Source organism: Chiloscyllium punctatum, chromosome 5 (genome assembly GCF_047496795.1).
Source record: "Chiloscyllium punctatum isolate Juve2018m chromosome 5, sChiPun1.3, whole genome shotgun sequence".
Classification (NCBI taxonomy): domain Eukaryota; kingdom Metazoa; phylum Chordata; class Chondrichthyes; order Orectolobiformes; family Hemiscylliidae; genus Chiloscyllium; species Chiloscyllium punctatum.
The window spans coordinates 127,426,263-127,451,144 of NC_092743.1; the positions used below are offsets into that span (position 1 = coordinate 127,426,263).

Here is a 24,882-nt window from a genome sequence, read left to right on the forward strand (position 1 = left end):
TTTCAGTCAGCATCATGCTTAGTGATGGCCTGTCATTGAGGTAATTCAATAAATGATCATCCTTCTGGGATCATCATCTTGTTTTTGCAGGATCAACCTTGGTGCTTGTTAGAGCTGGGACCAAGGGACATCAGAGCAGTAGAGTGTGATGGATCCTGAACGGTCACCCAATCAGACTTGATGTAGTTTTTATTTCTGTACGCTAGTGTCTCTTAAGTTCCTCTGAGTGAAATTCCTTCTTGACTGCTTGTTTGAGTCTTGAGATATGAATTTCTTGTGGACTGTCATGCCCTGAGGGATTCCTGGGGGAGAGGCGTTATTGTTTAACTTTGAGATGCGAAAATAGACAGCACAACTCATGGCTTTTGTTGCAGGTATATGCTCCCTGTCCCTCTTTCTGATGATGACATAGTCTATTTAATGCAAGCCCATAGAACAAAGGCACATCTTGTCATCTGGGAGGTGTAAAACCATGTTTATCAATTTAGAGCTCATTCTCGGGACACTTGTCCAGCAAGAGCAGGACATTGCAATTGTGTTACATGATTAGCTTGTCTGACGTTAACACAGCAGCAAGGGGAAAGTGAGGACTGCAGATGCTGGAGATCAGAGTCAATCAATGTTTCGGGCATAAGCCTGATTCCTGATGGAGGGTTTATGCCCAAAACGTCGATTCTCCTGCTCCTCAGATACTGCCTGACCTGCTGTGCTTTTCCAGCACCACACTCTCGACTCTGTGAGGTCTGCAGATTCTGGAGATCATTCTCCTGGTGCTATAGAGGCATTACTACCTCAGACATGTCTGCCCAGACTGACCATTATTGATCTCACCAAAGTTGTCTCCTGGCTCTTTTAGCATCATGCATCAGGCTACTGCAACATGGTGAGGGGTCTGCTTCAGATGCTGTCCTGCATCTTTGCAGCATTATACTTGGAGTATCAGAACCCCACAATGATAGTCATCACTCCCTCAATCTCTGTATACATTCTTTTCAAACCATGAAATCGTGAGGTCAAGGTCACAATCTTTCTTTTGATCCTCAGCTTGACGCTGATTTTCAGTTATATATTGTGTTTGGTTTCGTGGACCAGTTTGCCAACACTGTTGCGCTAAATCAACAGGGGACTGCTGATGGAAGAAATCCTGGAATTACGCATCCCTATCCTTGTCCATACCAATCTACTGTGAGTGAGTGAAGGCTCTGGCTATAGCTGTGCCTCTGGAATTCTCGAGATGAGATCCCAGGTACTCAAATACAAAATACCATGGATGCTGGAACTTCGAAATAAAAATAAGAAATGCTAGAAATTCTCAGTTTGTCTGGGGCCTGTGAAGAGAAGAGCAGAGGTAATGTTTCAGCTCATTGATCTGTCATCTCAACTGGTCATTTGATTTGAGTCATTCACTCTGCTTTCCTCTCACCTGCTGCTTCCTGCTGGGTGTTCCAGTTTTCTGCCTCGCTGTTCAGCTTCCCACCGAATTACCTTCTGTGAAAATATATTATTATACCATAATGTATATGTTGAGTATCATGTCTGTGAAAGTATATTATCAGCCACAATTGTATATATTCTCTTTATATTAGATCAATATTATTTTGGATGCAGATAAAATCAAATTTGTGGTTAATTTCCTGTTTCAGGTTCCCAGTTTATTCCCAAAGTGTCAAAAGTCAGTGGTTTTCCTAATCAGCACTTTGATTTGATTTGTTGCTTCTGATTTGTATATATTTCTATCTGGCCTTAAATCCCTGGTAAGATCTCGTTAGTGTAAATTTTAGATTTATTTATTCTATATTGTGGTTTGAAAAAGTTGTTATAAAGTTGATGTTTTTCATGCCATCAGTTTGTGGCTTTATTCATATCACAGTCGAAAATACTTTGTATTGGTCAATGATTATTTACCCTACATATCGGCTGGAATCTTGGTCATCAAGTTTTAACAATAGGTGTTTAGCAGTGAATTACCATCACTCTTGAATTTCCATCCCACAGAGGCCCCCGCATGGTTTCCAGTTGAATATGAAGCTTGAAGCTGTTGACAGACGAAACCCAATGTTGATTCGAGTTGCCACAGTTGTAGATGTTGATGATCAAAGGATAAAGGTATTCATTTTTGGAGATTCTCATTGCTGTTTTTAGCTATTCAAAATGTCTTGCTGAGGTTTCTAATTCCTTTGACACAACCAAGCTAGATGTGGAGGTGCTGGTGTTGGACTGGATTGGACCAAGTCAGAAGTCACACATCACCAGGTTATAGTCCAACAGGTTTATTGGAAATCACAAGCTTTCTGAGCGCTGCTCCTTGGTCAGGTGACTGTTGGACTATAACCTGGTGTCGTGTAACACCATACCTACACAGGTTTTCTGGCTATCCCAATCTCTGGATCGTATTATCACAACTAAGTTTAATTTAAATCTTGCTGATGGGGCTTAGTGATTACTATTAACTTTGCTAGCTTGCTAATTATCCTTCAAACTAGATGGGTATATCTTCTCCTAAATTCAGATTGTCCATATTGTACTCAAGTATAGCTGGTCAATCAAACATTCCTGTTTTCATATTGCATTTTTCACAAACATCTCAAAGCTTTTTTTTAACAACAAATGATGTACTTTAGAAATGTAGTACTATGGCAGTGTGGGAAATACAGCAAAGTAGGCTCCCATAAACAGCCATGTGTTAATGACCACATAATCTGTTTTTACGATGTTGGTGGAGGCATAAGTGTTGGCAACGACACTGGGGTTAACTCACTCACTCTTCAAAATGTTAGTGATGTGCATATCCCATGTTCAAATCATTGCAAAGGCACCACCGTGAGTCTGTCCAAATAATCTGGGCAAAGCTCTCAGAATTTCATTGTCTCACATCGCTAACTGTCTGTGTGCTGTAGTTCACAAGATTCAGTAATTTGTCTCTTTATGATGTAATGAACATTATATTTTCCATTCTGATTAGGCACACAGTTTGCCAAAATATCACTTAATGACTGACAGAGCAACCAAGCATTCACAGGGTATGGCTGACGATAAGCATTCTTTCTTACCATCAGGGGTGTTAAAGCCCCAAGAAATATTTCACTAAAATATGTTGCTGTTTGAGCCATTGCACTATTAGCAATTAAATTTTCAACATTTCAAAAACGACAGACTTCTTAAACAGAAAACAGAATGAATTTTAGATATATTTGTGTCAGCTTGCTGTTCCCGTGCCTGCCTTTCTCGCTGGGTTGTATGTTCTGCTACATAACCCTTGCATTCTACACATCGCCATGGGGCTTGCCTCTCCTCCATCATTTGATACATTTAAAGCTGAGATACATTTCTCAGGGAACATGGCGATCAGGTGAAAAAGTGGATCAAAGACCAATGATCAGCCTTGATTATACTGGGTGGTGGAACAGGCTCGATGGAATGTATAGTTTACTTCTAATTGGTATGTTTTTTGTGTCATTATGTACACATGGACTTGTTCTGTCTTGTTTCTGCATCAAGCCTTCAGTTTGGAGTGTCATTGACTAGTTCAAGGCTCAGGTCATTTGCCTCTTGATGGCAATTCCTCCACCAAAGATTCCACTGTATCCAAAATCATGGTCACTTTCTGGAGGTGGTCGGATTCATACAGTCTCCCACCACTTGGTGCTGACAATTCATGAGCACTACTGTCTTCTATTATTACAATAGCCAGGTTCAACATGTGGCCTGGTGTATTGTGAATCATAAATGTTGGAATCGTAGAGCTGTAGTCAATGTACTCTGGACCTAAGGATCCCTTGTTAAACCAAAGAGAGGTGTATGTAACAAATAAGAGAGATATGGCAAATAATTCATTTTGATAGGCTGTCATAATTAGGAGCACATTGTGGATGGCTATGAAGCCATTCACTGGAAGGCAGAATCTGCCATAAATACTGAACCTGAAGCTGCCATGTATGATTGTAGCTTACTGTTTTCTATGTCGGAGCCTGTTGCCAAGCTACTATTGTGACATCAACCATAGGAGATGTTGTCATTCTCCCTTTAAGAATTGCAGAATAGTTAAGGTGTAAAAGAAGCCCATCATGTCTGCACCAACTCTCTCAGCATCTTGATTTGGGCTGAGGAGTGGCAGATGGAGTTTAATTTGGATCAGTGCAAGGTATTTCACTTTTGGGAAAGCAAAAAAGGTCATGACGGACACAGTTAATGTTAGGGTCCTGAGTAGTGTTGTCAAACAGAGAGGTTCAGATACATAATTCTTTGAACATTGCGTCACTGGTAGACAAGATGGTTAAGAAGACGTTTGGCATGCTTGCCCTCATTACTCATACGCTTGAGTATTGGAGTTGGGACGTCATGTTGAGGTTGTACAGGATGTTGGTGAGGCCACAATTGGCGTACTGTGTACAGTACTAGTTGCCCTGTGTTAGGAAAGATATTATTAAATTGGAGAATTGGAGAAATTACAGAAAAGATTTGCCAGAATGTTGCCAGGACTAGAAGGTTCTGAGTTGTAAGGAGATGCTGAATATGCTGGGACTTCATTCACTGGAGCGTAGGAGATTGAGGGCTGACATTATAGTGGTTTATAAAATCATGAGGGCCATAGATAAAGTGAATAACAAAAGTCTTTTCCCTGTGGTGGGTGAGTTCAAAACTAGGGGGCATATTTTTACGGTGAGAGGGAAAAGATTTAAAAGGGACCCACGGGGCAACATTTTCACACAGAGGATGGTTTGTATCTGCCATGAAGTGCTAGAGGAATAGGTAGGTGCAGGTACAATTACAAGACATTTGGACAGGTACATGAATAGGAAAGGTTTAGAGGAATATAGGTCCATTGCAGTCAAGTGGGTCTACTTTAGTTTGGGAAATTTGGTCAGCATAGTCAAGTTGGAGTGAAGGGATTGTTTCCTTGATGTATGAGTCTATAATTCCATGGTGGTATGATTTATGTGCAAAAGCTCTTGCTTTATCCCAATAACCCTGCACTTCATTCTGATTTAAATAATAATTCAGTGTTCTCTCGAATGTCTCAGTTCACACATCTAGGCAGTCCATTCCAAATCCAGACAATTTGCTCCATGAAAAATAAATTCACCAGTTCGAACACACAAGTACTCAATAGATAGAGACTTCATTGCACACTTGCATGCATCCTTGGTATGTAGCCTTGGGCTACCCTCCAGCTACTTCACTATAGAGAAAATATTGGGTGTGCAACCTGTTTTCAATCCTGTGGATGTGCCTGGCCTATCGAAGTTACCAATCTTCAATTAAATGACATGCATACAGCAGACCTAGTTATATGGAATGGAAAGCACAGCTTTTGTAGGAATGTTTCTGTAGCCTTTTGTTTCTACATTGTGAGGCCAATTTGGCATAACCTCAATGTGTAAAGTATTGCAAATTAATTAGTACATTTAATGATAGCCATAAGCATGAGCAAAGAATGACATCAATATGTATTCAAGAATTATGTCTGCACTTAATGTCATTGTTACAACACACAGCATTAATAGATGTTTGGTTTAGCTATGATTTGGAGCTCTGAGTTGAATTAGAACATGAACCACAGTTAATCAATTAAACCAAGATACAATTCTGTTCACTTGACACACAAAATTGTTGCCATCATGTGTTGGCATGTGCATTGCTGTACCAAGATGAAATGCCGTGGTGTAGCCTGGTGAAAACTAAATGTAATGTTTCACTTTATTTACCTTTTGTTACGTATTGATTGCAAGAGTTTATTGGCAAGAAAAGATTATCCTTGAATACTTAACCATTCAATTTTCCTCTTCTTTGCATATGGTAAATACTCTTGCATTAGATACCTCATGAGGTATTTGGTAATCAAGATCAAATAAAACAAAGGAACTTAGAATTCCTTCCACTTTTTATGCACTTTTTCTAAGAATGTGGTAAGAGGACCTTGTTCGAATCTCCATCCGTACCGTTCTGAAACTGTTTTCAGGGATTTGGACCATATTGTCAAATTGTATCATTCTCATTGTGAAGAATATGTACAACCTCTGCAAGTCTGACCTTGCCCATTGCGGAGTTTTAAGAGCAAATTGCAATTCAAGTGCATAAAAAAGGAAGAGAAAGCTAAAGTAAATGTTGTTCCCTTAAAGGCAGAGTCATGAAAAATTATGGGAATGAGGAAATACCAGAAACTTTGAATGACACTCTGTCTGTTTTCACAGTAGAAGATGCGATTAGTTTAAAATGGCATGGTTGGCAGAGACATGGTGGGCCGAAGGGCGTTGAGCTGTTCTTTGGTCTATGTTTTAATTTTGAATTATAAATCTGAATTGGAGGTTAACCAAAGGACTAAATCTGCTCCTCGGATGCTGCCTGAACTGCTGTGCTCTTCCAGCACCATTAATCCAGAATCTGGTTTCCAGCATCTGCAATCATTGTTTTTACCTAATAAGAGTAGGCAGCTTAATGTAATTTGTATCAAAGAAAAGTATTTTGAGAGAAACTTAAAGGATGATAATCCAACAAATTCCCTGGACTTGATGGCTAGCATTCTAGGATGCTGCAAGAGAGAGTTACAGTACCAGTGATATTCCAGTGAAAGGTTTGTCATGCTGAGAAGTTACACTTTGCCAATGGATATAATTTTGCTGCTGCAGATGCCATAATGTCTGCTGGATGTTCATTGCTGAGCTAGTAAATTTGTTCCAGTTCTATTCCACCTAAAAAGGTATTATTGCCTCTCAACACAAGAATCCAAAGTGGAAAAACTTAATGTTCATAAGGACTAAGCCATGGTCATTCCTATCAGTATTGTCATGGACAGATCCATCTATAAAGATTACTAAGGGGGACATCAGTTAGCTTTTTTCCTCAAGTTGACTTTTTCAACATCTTGTGTGAGAACCTACTTTAGCAGCTTTGTCCTCTGTCAAAACAGTTTCATCACCAATCCACTCTTGATGATAGAATCTGAACTCCCTGATCCAGAGAACATTTGTTGTCCTTGCTACCCTCAATGCTACTTCCAAATGGCACTTAGCATGGATGAATATTGATTCAACAGCTGAGAGTGACAACAATCAACAGGGTGTTTCCTTGCCCATGCTTAATCCAATGTCATGAGACACCATTATGTTCAGAGTCGATGTTGAGGATTACCAAGACCACTCCATAATGACTATTGGTGTTTTGCTTCCACTTTTGAGGCAATCCTGCCATTGGACATGACACGCCTAGAGATGGTGATGGAGCATTTGTGACATGGGCTGAGAGGTATGATTCTGTGTATATGGCCATTACTTTTTTGACTTGCCTGTAGTATAGCTCTTCAAATTTTAGTACTTATACTCAGGAATGTGATGGAATACACCCCCACTTGCCTAGATATAGAACATAGAACATTATAGCGCAGTACAGGCCCTTTGGCCCTCAATGTTGCGCCACCCTGTCATACTAATCTGAAGTCCATCCCACCTACACTATTCCATGTATGCCCATTTGCCCGTCCAATGACAACTTAAATGCACTTAAACTTGGCAAATCTACTACCGATGCTGGCAAAGCATTCCATACCCTTACTACTCTCTGAGTAAAGAAACTACCTCTGATATCTGTCTTATACTATCTCCCCTCACTTTAAAGTTGAGTCCCCTCGTGTTTGCTGTCCCCATACTTGGAAAAAGGCTCTCCCTGTCCACCCTATCTAACCCTCTGATTACCTTGTATGTCTTGATGAGTGCAGCCCCACCAATACTCAAGCTTGACACCATCCAGGACAAAATACTGCATCCACAAGCATTCATTCCCTCCACCACCGATATTCAGTAGCAGCAGTGTGTACTATATACAAGGTGAACTGCAGAAAGTCACCAAAGATCCTCAGACAGCACCTTCAATACTACAATCACTTCCATCTGAAAGGACAGGAGCAGCAGATATATGGGGATATCACTAACCTAGAAATTCCTCTCGAAGCTTCTCAGCATCCTGGCTTGGAACTGTATCACCATTCCATCATGGTCACTAGGTCAGTATTCTGGAATTCCCTCCCTCTTGACATTGTGAGTCAACCCACAGCAGGTGGACAGCAGCGGTTCAAGGGGGCAGCTCACCACCAACACCTCATGGGCAACTAGGGACGGGCCATAAATGCTGGCCAGTGATGCCCATGTCCCAAAAATGAATAAATAAGAAAAAAATGAGAAATCTGGGACATGTGCACCCAATCCTGTTTGAGGGCCACTGCTTGGTTCTCGTTCTAATCAGGTTTGTGAGCTGTTGACAGTAGTGGATGTGTAGTGGAGATAGTGCTGCCACTGCTGTCTGGAGTTTTGACAGAATCAATCAACATGGACATTGACAGAACTGATAGGTCCTGGAAGGTGTGAGTAAGCAAACAATAATATTATGATTCCAGGTTAGCAGCAGCCATGCTATGACACCAGATGAAGCACTCCTGATATCCTGGCCTGAAGTTGAGAGCTCTTTGTTTTTTAAAAAAAAAGAGTAGGCTTTCTTTTGTTGGTGACCTTTTGGGGTCTCTATAAATGTATGTTCTCTGCCACGTTTGGGAGCTTGACCATATAGCAGGCCTGAGAACACTGCTTTGTTAGCTGAAGACACCCAATGCGTGTTTCTCATGGACACCAGGAAATCGACAGCTTCCATTTACACCTTTGGCATGTTTCCGGGGTTCAGAATTTGGAATACCTCTGGAACACCACTGCCCAAAAGGCACCCTCCAAACACTAAATGGCATTCAGAAATCAGACACAGACCAGATTTTCCCTATTGTTTAGAAATCTCAAGATATTTTTCTGACATTTCTTTTGTCTGAGCATCGCACTGATTAACTAAACCTCAGTTTCTTGATGCTGTGGTTGCCACTTGCCAAGAATTCTGTTGATTTGTTTTAATGAGTTTAAACGTGACAGTTGAGTTGGATCTTGAAATGTCATAAATTTAAACAAAACTTATGTAAATCCGCCAAGGAATACAAACGGACTTTGTTTTTACAATTAATTACATTTGCAAATTTTCACCTTCCAAAAATGGTGAATTATGTGTTGCTTTGAGAATCTGCTGACACCTGATCATGAGTAGAATTTTTTTTCTCAGTTGTTTTAACAAGTTCCATCATGTTGTACCTTGTGTAGATAATAGTTCGCCTGAAATAGCAACCTTAAAAATAAAGCCATGAAAATTGATTGCATCCTAATATAACGGCCTGGATTTCGGTGTCATTGGTAAAGGAATTCATTGGGCTGAGAATTGTTTCCAGGTCAGTAGAGGATCAACTTGTGATCTCTCTCAGAGATCTTTTTCAGACTACTCTTAAAAGATTGAAGTACCCTCACTTAAGACAGACAGGATTGGATTTTACATACCCAAAACAGGGCCAAGCTGATGAAGGATGACAAAAAATAAATAAACTGAGCGGTGCAGGCAGAAGTTCAACTTCCTATTTCCCCCAGCAGGATGTGAGAGCAAGGGCCAGCAAGGAAACAGCCCTACTCTTGGTTTTTACCAAAAAGTCGGACAGCAAAGTCCCAGTTTTTGTAGTTACTTATGCATGCATGGAAACTGGTAGTTCCAGTCCGGTTTAGTTCTCAATAACAGTGAGCACTGGCAGCTCCCACTTAACTCTTGATGCAAAATCTGAGTAAATACCAACTTTTTCCAGATTGATCTCTTAATAGTTTCTAATTTGTGAAATTAGTGGAGCACTTTTTTGGGTGGACACTTGAATGGTGTGATAGCTCACTGGCCCACTTTCATTCTTGATCTGGCTAAGGTCATATTCAGAAGGAATGGCCAACCTGCTAATTCAACTGATGCCATACAAACGCACATTCTATAATGCGTACGAGATAGTTATTCTCATTTTGGAATAGAATTGAATGGAGCCTGCTCTGTGTCCTGTCTATCTACATTTACCTTTCAGTTTGAAAGGGAATGAAAAAGAAGTTACTGATTGTGTTCTTTTGGTCAGGAGGAGAAGGGCCTCCCAATTGGTGTACGGACATCTCTCCCTCATCTGGATTCCCCTTGCACTTTCCTCCAGCCAGGTGGATCATGAACAAATTACTAAAGTGCTGTCTGGATTTCAGTACTGGCACGATGTCTGTCAGCATATGTCCCAAAGACTGGCAGATCAAATCAGCCTTTGGCTGTCTGTAACAAGTAAGATACTAATCCTACTCAACCAGCCCACACTTGGAAAACTCAAAGCACCATCAGACATGCGATGTGATGTGCTCAATTAGGCTGACAACCAGTCTTCCCTGTAAGGTTAGCAGTCTTGCAGCCATGGGGCTGTAGGCAGCCAAGTGACATACTGATGTGGTCCCCAGCATTGACTTTGGGTTCCCAAAGCTGCGACTGTGCACAGACAGTGCAAAGTTCATGCAGTAACAGGAAAAACTAGTGGCATCGTAGCTAATAACCAATTTAGATTGTCAGTGAAGCTCACAGTGCAGCATTATGCACACTGGAAATTACATTTGTTAATTTTTCTGTTTTCACATACGCGCATACTGCACCTGTTTCAACTCAACGAGCTAGGTGATGGCCATTCTCTGGTTAATTTCTAAAGGCAATCGATTACTCAGAGTCAACCTGCATCTAACTGGAGCATTCTCTAGCAACACCACCATCAATCAATGTCCACTTGCGAACCGACTAGCACTGTCCTCTCCCAAAATATACATGTTGTTTTCCCTTTTCATTGGTATTTTTGTCTTAATGAGTGTACAACAGAAAGCTTCAACAAAGCATTTCGTCAATACATCAAAAGTTCTGTTCCACTAAACTACTTAAAGTAATCTTCTGAATTTGGGGTGTTAAATATGAACAAAGGAAACTTTGTTGGGTAACAAAAATATGTTGAAAGATTTGCTTGCAGACAGGCAATGGCTATTATTTGAACAAAAGTTACAGGGTCATGGGCGGCACAATGGCACAGTGGTCAGCACTGCTGCCTCAGCGCCAGAGACCCGGGTTCAATTCCTGCCTCAGACAACTGTCTGTGTGGAGCTTGCACATTCACCCTGTGTCTACATGGGTTTCTTCCGGGTGCTCCGGTTTCCTCCCACAGTCCAAAAATGTGCAGGTTAGGTGAATTGGCCATGCTAAATTGTCCATAGTGTTAGGTGATAGGGTAAATGTAGGGAAATGGTTCTAGGTGGATTGCTCTTTGGAGGGTCGGTGTGGACTTGTTGGGCCGAAAGGCCTGTTTCCACACAGTAAGTAAGTAATAAGAAATCTATTCCTCAAATATGCAAACAATCAATGGGAAAGCAAAATCAACTGTGGCTAACAAAAGAAGTTAATGTTTGCAAGTCAAAGGAGATAGTTGATAAGGATACTGGAAAAAATGGTAAGCTGGAGGATTGGGAGCAATTTAGAATTCAGCAGGGGTGACCATGAAACTGATATAGGAATGAAATCTAGCAAGAACCAAAGACAAACTGAAATCTTTAGGTATTTGAAAAGGAAAAGATTAGCTCAGACAAATATGCACTCCTTGCATGTGGAAATAGTAGAACTTGTAGTGGAAAACAAGAGAATGGCAGAGAAACTGACCAATGACTTTGTGCCTGTCATCACAGAAGAAGATAGCTTTAAATTAAGGGGTGGTAGGTATAGGACAGATGTTAGGGGTAGATTCGTTACTCAGCAAGTCGTGAGTTCATGGAATGCCCTGCCAGTAGCAGTGGTGGACACTCCCTCTTTATGGGTATTTAAACGGGCATTGGATAGACATATGGAGGATAGTGGGCTAGTGTAGGTTAGGTGGGCTTGGATCGGCGCAACATCGAGGGCTAAAAGGCCTGTACTGCACTGTATTTTTCTATGTTCTATGTTCTAAGATATAGCAATCTCCCAGAAGTACAGGACAGGACTTGTGACACTGAAGAATGAAAAGTAATTAGCATCAAAAAAGAGTTAGTACTTGAAAAATTAACTGAATCGAAGGTTGATAAATCCCCTGGAGCAGATGAGTTTCATCTCACAGTATTGAAGAAGCTGGCTAGGGAGATAATGGATGTATTGTTGGTTATATTCCAAGAAGTTATAATTATGGCAAGGTTCCTAAAGACTAGAAAATAGCAAATGCAATACCACTATTTAATAAAAGAGGAAGGGGGGAGAATGGAAAACTACAGACTTGTTAATTTGATTTCCACGTAGGAAGATGTTTGAATCTCTTAAAGTCTGAGATAACTAGGCACCTAGGAAAAAAATATAAAACTGGACCATCAACATGGATTTAGAGAAGGGAGATTATGTTTAACAAATAAATGTTTGAAGGTGCTGCTTGTCTTATAGATAAAGGAAAAACAGTGAATCTCGTGTGTTGGGATTTTAGAAGAATTTTGATAAGATCCAATGCAGGAAACTCATAAATGAAATTAGAGTACATAGGATCGAAGTTAATGTACAGGTTTGGGTTAAGAATCAGTTAACAAGAAAGCAGAGTGTCGGAAGAAATGGGTCATTCTCTGGCAACAGGCTGCTACTAGGGGGTAGGACAAGGATTGGTGATAGGTCTACAACTGTTCACAACACATTCAATGACTTGGCTATTGGGAGAAGTTGTACTTGCAATTTTTCTGACGATACAAAACTCAGTGGGGATGTACGTTGTGAGAAAGATACAAGGAGGCTTCAAGAGGATTTAAACAGGTGAAACAAATAGGCTAGCACATGCCAAATGGAATGTAATGTGAATGAATTATCTCTCTTGATAGAAAAAGCAAAAGTCAGAATATTTCTTAAATGATGACCAGGTAGACAATGTTACTAGTCAGAGATACTTAGGTGTCATTGTTTGGGAGTCACTATATATACACCAGAAATGTATATATACAGAGAAAAGATGTCCTGCTGAGTTGTATGGAGACTTGTTGAGAGCACAACTGAAATGTTGGTGTTCTTATCTAAGGAAGGATGTACTTGCCAAAGGAAGAGTGCAATGGAGGTTCACGAGACTAATTTCTGGGATGATGGGATTGTATTATGAGGAAAAATTGACCCATTTTTGTGTGTCTGCCATATCCAAAATTTCAAGGAATAATGTAATTGAAATGTGCAAAATTCTTAGAGCACATGACAAGCTGGATGTGGATGGAATGTTTCCCCTGACTGGTCAGTCAAGAACCAGTAAACATAAACCTAGAATAAGGAGTATGGTGCTCGAGACCAACATGAGATGAATTTTTTTTCACAATGTGTATTTATTGAAGCTTTGGAATTCTCTTCCCAACACGGCTGTGGAAGCTCAGTCAGTGAGAACATTCAACACAGAAATTAACAGATTTCTGAATATAAGTGAAATTGGGATATAGAGATGATGCAGGAAAAATGCATTGAGGAGAGGACGAACCATGATTTAATTGAATGGTGGAGCAGGTCTACAGGCTGAAAATGGGTTGGCATATGAAAGATGTTTCAACTGCTATTTTTTACTTGTTATAAGTTCGTGCCTTGCTCAGCCAAGTACTGGAGAGCCATCCATGGCACATAATAATTGCTTCAGGTCAACAGTGGTCTGCTTTATCAGAATCCATAGGGGTGCGTGACCCTCACTGGATGAATACTGTGCATGGGTTGGGAATTGGGTTCATGAGTCATTTCAGAGAGTAGCATGATTGCCCAGTGGCCACTTCTTATGTTGGTTTAGCCACTGAAATAAAACCACAGAGAGTTCCTGTGGAACAAATGCATTTCTACTGCTAATAATCTGTGTGTACATTGAAGAAATCAAATCTGCTTTGAATGAGATGTATGGCAGTGTTCATCGCGTCATTGTGCATTGCTGCACCATTGCGAATCCTACATTCCTTGCAGACTTTTGAGTGTGCTTTAAATTTTGAGTGACTCTGAGACTGGGACAATTAATGTGTAAATGTCTGTCTTGAGCACAGAACTGAGAATCTGTAAGGAAGGACTTAGGAAATGGAACGGTCTTGAGAAAAGAAGGAGCACTTCATCAAAACCTAATGCTATTAAACTGTTTCCCCAGATTTTTCCCCTCCACCCATTACACCCACACTTTTTTGTCTGTGTGTATATATCCAGGGAAGTTTTAAAGGGGGTTAGAGATTTAAATAGTAGAGTTGCATGTTGTTATTTCATAGTTAATTGTCTGTGGTTGGAATTCACTTGTAATAAATGGTTGTTCTTGGTGAGTACAGAAACTTACAGAGCGTTTTTTGTTTATCTGAGTCTATCAAACAATTAACTTGGAGGCTTTGATTAAATCTTTAACTTTTGACATGACCCTGGAATATGTGGAGCTCAAGTATGAGCACATTTTCCAAAGTGGATCATGCCACCACTGTGAAATAGCCAATATTCTCGACAATGGAAAGTGATAGACAGCAGTGAAGGCTGTGTGCCAGACTCCAAATGGATGAATGTGGGGTCCCATGGCCAGGATAGTGACATTGAACTAGTTTCAGGAAAAAGTTAAGGAACTTGATTTTCCTGATTATCGAACCTTGTTGCTCAGGGATTGAGATGGACAGTGCCAGAGGAAGGGTGCTGTTGGGACAGACAGATGTCCTGCATGCCCCACAATGACGGACAAATATCAGAGATACACCCTCTTTGTTGCATTGCTCACCTGTCCCACAGTTATTGGATCTGATGGATCTACACAGCTGGAGGAGGAGAGGGGAATGGTAGCACCAATGGAATTTAGCCCCAGTAAGTAGAATTGCCACTGTTTTCCATTGTTGATTGATAAATGTCTGAGCAGATGGTTGCCTGCTTAATGTTATTAAGATTTTAACACACTTTTATGTCCTAAAAATCCCATTTTTCCCAAAAATGCAGTAGAAGTTAAAGGTTGAATGTATTTTCCTTGATTTCTTTCAGGTCCATTTTGATGGGTGGAGCCATAATTATGATCTTTGGTTTGATGCAGATCACCACGATATTCACCCTGCTGGGTGGTGTGCCAAGACAGGTCACCCATTGCAACCACCACTTTGTAAGAGCTTCAAAAAAAATACTTTAAATTACATTTCCCTTCATATTTAGAGGTAAAATGTTTTGAACAATGCAAAAGAAACAAATCTTTTTGTAAAATAATTCATAATGTTTTATTGAAGATGATAGAGTACCAGGTTGTTAAACCTCACATATCAGTTATGGGAACTGACTACCCATGACTGTCTAGCTTGGCTTCCCAGCTGTGGAAGTGTAGAAAGTTACTAGAAATGGGTGCTATAAGTTGATCTCAATTGCATTTTATTCAAATACTTCACCTGCATGCTAGCTTCTTCAAAATATTACAAACCTCTTGGGTTTGAGGTGACTGCCTTCAAAAGACCTGGTGTCCTGGATATCCTGGTTCTGTAAAGATGAAGAATTTTGCAGGAACTTTTGCTTTTTCTTGCAGCTGGTCTGAGGAGGAAGCATCCTTGGGTACACGCATACCAAATTCTCTCTTTTTTCTAGTTACACGTTTCTGGTTCCTCGCGATCAATGTAAATGCAGACCCTACCCAAACAGGGTTATCATTAAACACATGAAAGACAATCTGCCAAGTTTCCTCTAGTCTCTTGGTGATTCCATTGTGTACACATTGCAATCAAGTTAACTTTGTCAGATTTCAGATGTTCCTTTTGTGACCTGGAGTCTATTATTCAATGCCTTCACATGGAATTTACTTACTTGCTTCAATTTGTCTTGAAAATCTGTAGATGTTCAGTTCTCTCTTTCTTTAAGACTGTCCTGCAGTGAATAGACTTTGAGCTCCTGAGTGCAATCACAATCTCAGCATTTAGCCCTATATTTTAAGTAAGTACGTTGAAAATTTCCATTAATGTTTAATATTCTGCAAGCACTGTTTTCTTCGTGGCGAGACTCCTCTTGGATCATGAAATGTATGTAGTCTTGTAATCGTGCAATTTTCTGCCACTGTTTGGATTCCATATCATGTGTAGCTCCTCGAAAGAAGACTCACCTGCATCACATCATTCAAAATGATTCATTTTGGTATTCATTTTCAGCGATTGCTCTCTCTGACTTAAAATCAGAAACCAGCCTCTTTACCTTTTGAGAAGCACCATTCAGACGTGGTTGTGGTTTTGCTCTATTTTTCCTGTCTGTATACCTTCTCTGTCAAACATTTATCTAACTCAGGCTTGAATACATTTAAGAACCCAGACTCCGTTACATTCAGCAGAAGAGAATTCCATACTTTAGCAACACTGAGAGGGAAAAAAAATCAATTTTGTCTTATTTTTCAGCTATGTCCCCCAGTTTTAGCTCCCCCTGCAACCCTGCCCACAGGAAATTGTTTTCAGGTGTACCCAGAATCCAATTCCTTTGAGATCTTACATTCTTCAATAAAATCACCCCTCATTCTTCTTGCAACAGTGGGAGGCCTAACCTGTTTAATCTTTACTCACAAGGTAAGCCCTTCATGCTGGGGATGAGTCATGTAAAACTTCTCTGGACTGCTTTTGAAGCAATTTTTATTTCAAATCAAGTGATCAAAACAGGTCTTGTTCCATCAATATCTTGCACAGCTGCAGTAAAATCGCCCTTTTTTTATATTCCTTTTGTTTTTGCAATAAACTACAAAATTCCATGTGCCTTCCTAATATTTCTTGTGTCTACATGCCAACTTTTTAATGATGAATGTAGCATGATACCCAGTTCCCTCTCAACCTCCAAGCCATGTGAGAACTCTATATTTAAATAGTGCACTGCTTTTCTGTTCTTCCTGCTGGATGGTTAAGTTTGCATTTATCCATGTGATACAATAATGGAGTGTAAATAATTGAGGACCCAGCACTGATCCCTGTGGCACCCCACTAGTTGCAGTTTGCCAACCTGAAAAAGACTGATTTATTCTGTTAGCTAATCTTTTTTTTTTTATCTATAATATTACATTATACCATGTATTCTTGTCTTTTACATTCAAACTCCTTTAAAAGATCCAAGTCTACCACATATATACATATACGTATTTGGTTCCCATCAACTAGGAGACAGTGAGGTCTGCAGATGCTGGAGATCACAATTGAGTGTGTGTGTTGCTGGAAAAGCACAGCAGGTCAGGCAGCATCCGAGGACGAGGAAAATCGATGTTTTGGTCTGGAGCAAAATATTGATTTTTCCTGCTCCTTGGGTGCTGCCTGACCTGGTGTGCTTTTCCAGCAACACACACTCAACTATATTTGGTTCCCCCTACTTACTCTGAATGTGACAGTGGTTTAAAAAAAAACACAGTAGACTGGTTAAACATGATTTCCTCATCACAAAGCCACCTTCGCTTTGTTTGATTACGTCTTGATTTTTGATTTCCTGAATAATGGAGCCTTCCGCAATGACAGATATTAGGCCAAGTGACCAATCGTTACCTGGTTTTTGCCTTCATCAGTTCTTGAATAAAAGCTGTTCGGTTTGCTATTTTCCATTCAGCTGGGACTCTTCCAGGATTTAAGGATTTTTGGAAGATTGAAATGAATGCATTTTCTATTTGCGTCACCACGGTTTTTTCTAAACCCTTTCTTGGAAACTTGGTCTTAGCACTTGATAATCTTTAGGTCCAGGAATTTTCTTCTGGCGATTGTCATTGTTTTACTGCGATTGCGTCCATAATGGTCACTAATCTCATTTCGTCTGGTGATCTCCCTCAACAGTCACCAAAGCTCATAGCCTCCTGACCCTGCAGAGTCCATGTTTCTACCTCCTTCACAAAATCCACAAACAGGACTGTCCAACAGAACTCATCCTTTCCTTGATTTTTATCATCTCATGTCCACTCGTGTCCCACTTTCATTCATTTTTTTTTAGATTAGATTCCCTACAGTGTGGAAAAAGGCCCTTTGGCCCAACCAGTCCACACCGACCCTCCGAACAAGAACCCAGCCAGATCCATTTCCCCTCTGACTAATGCACCTAACACTATGGACAATTTAATATGGCCAATTCACCTGACCTGCACATCTTAAGACTGTGGGAGGAAACCGGAGCACCCGGAGGAAACCCACGCAGACACGGAGAATGTGCAAACACCTTACAGATATTCGCCCGAGGCTGGAATTGAACCTGGGACCCTGGTGCTGTGAGGCAGCATGCTAACCACCGAGTCACCGTGCCATCCATAAAGCAGTACCTGAATCCGGATTTGAACCCGGGACCCTCACATTGAAAGTCAGATGGTTAACTACCCAGGCTATTCTTCTGACCCTTGACGTCAGTTCAAGAATTTCCAGTTTGCAGGCTCCAGCTGCCTCCTACTCACCATGGACGTGGTCTCACCAGGGTCTCCACTATCTCCTGGAATAAACGCCGGAACATTCCCCATCCACCACCAATCTCCTCTGCCTGGCTGAGCTCATCCTCACTCTAAACAACTTTTAGCTCCTCCCACTTTCTTCAGGTCAAAGGGGTGACCATGAGTGCCTGCATGGCGTGCAGTTATTCGAATCTCTTTGTCGGATATATGGAACATTCCTTGTTCCATTCCTATTCCAGCCCTCACCCACAAGTCTTTCTCTGCTATATCGATGATCTCACCATAAACCTATTGACTCCCCCATTCCTTTGCCTACCCAACTGTTTCTCTCTGCCTCTGGGCTCTGTCTTCATCTCTTGTTTCCTCATCCGACCTCCCCACCACCCCCCCCCCCTTCCCCCAACCTACCCTTTAGCATGCATATCAACTTTTTCTGAATTACTATCAGTTCTGAAGAAGGGTCACTGGACCTGAAATGTTAACTCTGCTTTCTCTTCACAGATACAGCCAGACCCGCTGAGTTTCTCCAGTGATTTCTGTTTTTGTTTCTGCACCTGCCGTTCTTTGGGTGTGTTTCTCCCTGTCACTTCTTGGTTTTGAGTTATGTTTAGTAAGTTTTCTAAGTCATCTGCCCCGAGAGTACCTGTTTAAAGCCGCTACCCTTTATTTGTTTTCCATTGTCAATTCTTCAGCTTTGCTCTGTTAAGGACTAACACTAGCCTTAGTTACCTTATAGATTAAATTCCCTACAGTATGGAAACAGGCCCTTCGGCCCACCAAGTCCACAACGACCCTCCAAAGAGTAACTCAGCTCGCCCCATTCCCCTACCCTATATTTATCCCTGACTAATGCACCTAATGTTATGGGCAATTTAACATGGCTAATTCACCAAACCCACACATCTTGGAATTGTTTTTGAATTTTATTTTTCCTTGTCAAAGTCTTTTAAAAACCCTTACAACCTGTTTTATATTACTCAATAGTTTTTTTTTCTCATACGCTGCTTTCTGCCTTTTTATTATGTTTTAAACTTTTTGCTGGTTCTGAAAGGGTGTCTATTCCTCTGACCTATCACCAGTCTTTGTGGGTTAGTTCAATATTTTTAATCATTATCGACCTTGTTTGTCCATGGATGATGCATCCTTCTGAAAGAGTCTTTCATTCTACTGGAATAATTGTTTTGCTGAGAGTTAGTCAAGATCTCCTCAAAAGTCTATCAATGCAGCTCTACTGAGTACCATTTAATCTGGTTTCTCAATTCATTTTAGCCAGCTCTGATTTCACACCCACACAGCTACCTATATTTAGGTTTAAAAGAATAGCAATGAACCTTCTTTTCCGTCTTTCAACTGAACATTTGCATAGTTGGATCAGGGTTTCCCAGGATGCAGGCACAATAGTTAAATGTTTGTTGTAGATAGCTCAATGTGTGTTGATTCAACTAACCATCTCTGTCTATCATGACATCCAAAATGGAAAATAAACAAAAATGCAACAAAATTCCCATTAAAAGCAACAATATAATATTCCAGGCAATAACCCAAGTTTCTGATATGGTCAAGTACTAATATTTTATTATGCCATTAGAGGCCTTGTTGTGATTGCTATCTTGCACCTGAGATATGTCATTATACTTACTTTTACTTTGCAAACGTTCAAAGTGAATGGAACAAAATTCTAAGTTCACAGCTGATCCCCAACAACAAGTTAAAATTACTTTTCTTTTAAAGAATTACAAAATATCAAGTTGAAGTTACAGTTCAATCTAGACAGATTCGACTCATCCAAAACTTAGTCTTTTGATTTCCTCTATTTCCTAAATTTCCAGATGATTACTATTACACAAGTTAGCATTAGCATTTTTTGTCTTTTTTGCTTTGCAGCTTCACAAGACCTTGTCGCAGTTCCAACTCCTGGAGGATGTCCAACACCTGGATGCAAAGGTGTTGGGCACATCAAAGGTGCCCGGTATACAGGTCATCATAGGTAAGTGGGAAACGCCTTCACCTCTTTCAGACGCAGGACTGTATTTTCAATGCTCCAGCATGTTTTCAGAATTAAGTGCAGAGCAGCAACGTGCTGTCTTTTACAGCTAATGCATGTTTGCAGACGCTGTGTAGCTGTTTGCAGTCTGCATTCAAACAAGACCCTGTGCCAGATGAACTGGAGTAAAACCCAGTGTGCATATGTAAGCAGTCTGAATTAGGCCAATGAGCTACTATCGGAAAATTGTTCACAAGGCAGAAGTGCCTCTCTCCTGTGTGATCCCACCCCTCACTACAGTGTGCATGTGGTAACTGAACATCACCCTAGGTCTCTTTTATCCAGCATTACTTAGCTGGGAGCAGTGGACGGAGGGGCAGTGGTTTCCTGTTCTGGTCCAAATGGAAGTGGATCTCTAGAAGCTCAAGGCAGTCCATTCTCTCCGGTTGTAGAAGCAGTTAAACTGGAGATTGTGCGTAGGACAAAGAGAATCAGAAAAGCTCTCGGACTGAGGTTATAGAAAAGCATGGCAGGAGGGGGGAGGGACCTGAAGAGCGGATGTGGCAGGAGTTAATTTCCGAGGCTGGTCTTGCCCAGCCCTCAGTCATGTGATGCTGTGAAGTACAGTCCCATCAGCCTTACAAATGCATATTGATAACCCAGAGGACCCAAAGCTCGTGGGAACACCTGAGTCAATCACTAAGAATCCCTACGGTATGGAAGCTGGCCATTTGGCCCTCGAGTTCACACCAACCCTCCAAAGAGCATCCCACCCAGACCCACCCCATCCCCATAACCCTGCATTTCCCATGTCTAACCCATCTAACCTGCACATCCAAAAAACAAAACGAACAAAGAAAATTTACAGCCCAGGAACTGGCCCTTCAGCCCTCCAAGCCTGTAACGATCCAAATCCACTATGTAAACTATGTATCGCCCAATTCTTAAGCATCTGTATCCCTCTGCTCCCCACCTATTCATGCATGTGTCCAGACGCACCTTAAATGAATCTACCATGCCTGTCTCTACTACCTCTGCTGGCAACACGTTCCAGGCACCTACCACCCTCTGTGTAAAGTACTTTCCACGTGTATTCCCCCTTAAACTTTTCACCCCTCACCTTGAACGTGTGACCTCTCGTTATTGAATCCCTCACCCTGGGAAAAAGCTTGTCTCTATCCACCCTGTCTATACCCTTCATGATTTTGTAGACCTCAATCAGGACAGTATGGCCAATCTCCCACAGCCAATCCACCTAACCTACATATTTTTGGACCGTGGGAGGAAACCGGAGCAACAGGAGGAAACCCACACTGACGTGGAGACAATGTGCAAACTCCACACGGGGTGGAATCAAACTTGGGTCCCTGGTGCTGTGCGGCAGCAGTACTAACCACTGAGCCACTGTGCTGCCCTAAGACTAAGAAGTAACAAAGCTTTGATATGACAGGCATGTTTAACGAAAAGCTTGCAACTGTAAAGTTGAAATAATGTTGTAATGTAACAACTGCAGTAACTAATCTGTGCAAGACCAACTCCCACAAACAACAATATGACATTAACTCAGTAATCTGCTTTTAATTGATTGATGGACAAATATTAGCCAGGACACCAGGAATTAATCCCCTGTCCTCCTTACAATAGGATTATGGGATCCAACACACCTGCACAGGCAGGTGAGCTCTTGGTTTAAAACCTTATGTGATAGACAGCACTTCTGACAGTGACGCTCTCTTTTAATATTGGAGGAAAGTGTTAGACTTGTTTGCTTTTGCTCAAGACCTGTAGAAGGATTTGAACACTGAGTCTTCTGTCTTGGGCAAGAACTGAACAAACCCTGACGTGGTAGGCAATGAGTTAGAAAATTTGCTTACTTGTAATAAGATTCATATCTTGGTTTGCCCTGTCACATTATCAAGGCCACTGCTCATGTTGACAAATTAAGTCAAATTTTGTTTTGTAAGACTAATACTCTTGACAGAACTGCTATAACAAGAAATCAGTGAGAGTCTTATGGGACGTGTGCCTTTCACAAAGACATTTAATAATGACGAGTGAATGAATGGCTGGTGCCATGATGGCATTAGTGTAAGATTGAGTGTATGTGGGCTCGTTCAGACTAGGAGAAATAGGAAGGGTATTAAAAAGCTGGCTATAACTCACCAATTCTGCTCTTAATTCATGCATTTTGCTGCCTCCATGCAATCACCTTTTGAGAGTCATAAATTTCCTACCTGCTTAATTTGAGCCATATTTCAACTGACTTGCGATTTAACAAACCATTCACAAGGTTCCTGGACTTGCTGAAATTTACCACTGAAATGAAGGGAGGACACTATGGCAGCTGGAGCAGTCTGGTTCCATCTCCTGAAAATACTGCTCCAAATACACAGTATATAAAAACTTTTTTCTTATTTGCTAGTCGGGCATAATTTGTTCATAGGAGAAAGTGAGGACTGCAGATGCTGGAGATCAGATCTGAATTTGTTCATAGCAATTTTGCTGTTGAACATTTACTTTCTAGACTTGGCTATTCTCTGCATTGCATGGGTGGTACTTTAGCTGCCATAGGTCGGACCTTGGATGATTGCACCATGACCAGAAACATGCTGCTGAGCTGTTTGCCACTGGATAGCCTGTTGTTCTGAGAGCTGTAGCTAGGGAGCAGCAAGTGGTTGCAAGTCTGGTGGTAGCTTCTCCAAAATGCAGAGGCTGCATTCCACTGACATGTGGTGTGCTTTGAAGGCTCATGTCAGTAGGTCACAGATAAACCCCACCTCGTGGAAGAAGACGTGTTGACCACTGCATCAGGTGGCCATGTTTTACCAGTCGCTACAGAAGTGACAGCATTCTTAACATTTTTGCCTTCAGATTTTTCCAGGACTGTGCCAGAGAAATTTCAGGATCTTGTAATCAATTCACAAATGCATAAGACACGTCAGTGAAGGATTCGTGATTATACAAACTGGACCAAGGTGATGGCATTCAGGATGAGTGAGTGTTTGGATTTGCATTTCCAATGGGCTCCCTGAAATATGTACAGTTCACATGTCCCCAGGTCACCAGGGGAGCAATTGTCGACCAGTTGGTGCACAACTAAGAAAAGGTTCATGATGAGCTGTGTCGTCCTTGTCCTGTGGCACTTAACGCTGCCCCAAATCTTTGGACCTGGTTACATACTGAAGAGGAACTGCTAAATGGCCAGTGATGTCCTTTTCAAATGGGGCTGATGATGCTTCCCAAAAACCTGACCAGTAAAACCCATTAGTGCTGCGACAAATTAAACAGTGTTGGAGAGACTGAGCAGGTCTGACGGCATCTATTGTGAGTGGGGGGGTGGGGGTGTGAGAGTGACAGAATTAGCATTTCAAGTCCAGTATGATTGTTCTTCAGAAATCTGAACTCTCAGAATAACTTGTGTTCCTGCGAGTTAATTTTTTTCATGTTACATACAGAGAACACCAAAATCTCTCCATTGCAGCATTTTGTGCTTTCTCTATCTGTCTATCTCCATTTAAGCATAATTTTGCTTTTTTCTTCTTCCCACTAAAGTGAATAGTGTCAAATCTTCCTATATTGTACTCCATCTGCCAAATTTTTGCCTGCTCATGCCACTTATCTGCATTCCATTATAGTCAGAGTCATGGGCAGAAAGAGAGGTAGCCATGGAGTGAGGTGGCCAGAGATTAGATTACATTACAGTGTGGAAACAGTCCCTTCAGCCCAACAAGTCCACACCGACCCGCCTAATCACAACCCCATACCCCTACATTTACCCCTTACCTAACACTACGGGCAATTTAGCATGGCCAATTCACCTGACCTGCACATCTTTGGACTGTGGGAGGAAACCGGAGCACCCAGAGGAAACCCACGCAGACACAGGAAGAACGTGCAAACTCCACACAGTCAGTCGCCTGAGGCAGGAATTGAACCCGGATCTCTGGCGCTGTGAGGCAGCAGTGCTAACCACTGTGCCACCATGCCGCTCACATTCCTGCCTTTGGCCATTTTTATGAAGGTGATGGAGCACAGGGCCCCACCACCTGCCCCTTCCTCTGAAGGAAGTTTTGAACGGTGTTGTGGACTTACTGAGAGCCTGTCTTGGGTAAGTTGATCTGATTTTCAGAGGCGGCTTGATTTTACAGTATGCTGGGCTGTACATCAGCTGTGTGAACCAGGAAAGAAGATGGTAGTAGTTTAATACATGAATAAAATGGTTTTAGTTCTTCTTTGAATACTTTAACACAGATACTTTATATCCACGCTCAGTAAGGCAAGTTACGACAGTGCTTTGATTGCAAGACATAAACAATACGTTTCCCAGATTTTACTTTTGCCAACTGTCAAGTGAAAGATCAATATTTTAAATGTGGAAAAATTCATCAGATAAGCTACAGCCGTTTGTCTGATGGATATAAAGAGAGATTATACTTCACACTCTTGACAGTGTGACCTAGTTGAATACTTGAATGTAAACATTTCATCTTTTACCATTGCCTTTATGTATTCCATCTAGAAGTTTCTTGAGACAGCAGTTCTTATGACTGTTTACTCAAGGTTTTATGGCCACTTGACTGCAATCCAACAGCCTGTTCTTTATCAGAGCTTCCCATTGTTTATGCAGATGCTTTGAAGATCCATTTTGTTTTCTTGGAGTTTATGG

General features: G+C 41.2%; 1 protein-coding gene across 3 annotated transcripts in view; it reads left to right on the forward strand.

Annotated features, from left to right (window-relative positions):
- LOC140477418 (lethal(3)malignant brain tumor-like protein 4) overlaps nucleotides 1–24,882 on the forward strand; it is a 293,436-nt gene that overhangs the window by 142,688 nt on the left and 125,866 nt on the right. For all 3 annotated transcript variants that reach the window (XR_011960721.1, XM_072571276.1, XM_072571275.1), the window contains exons 15-17: nucleotides 1,996–2,106; nucleotides 14,854–14,968; nucleotides 20,117–20,219. Coding sequence is in view for 2 of the 3 variants with exons in the window: in XM_072571276.1 (XP_072427377.1) it covers nucleotides 1,996–2,106; nucleotides 14,854–14,968; nucleotides 20,117–20,219 (329 nt within the window). In the remaining variant the exon portion in view is untranslated. The remainder of the gene's footprint in view (nucleotides 1–1,995; nucleotides 2,107–14,853; nucleotides 14,969–20,116; nucleotides 20,220–24,882) is intronic.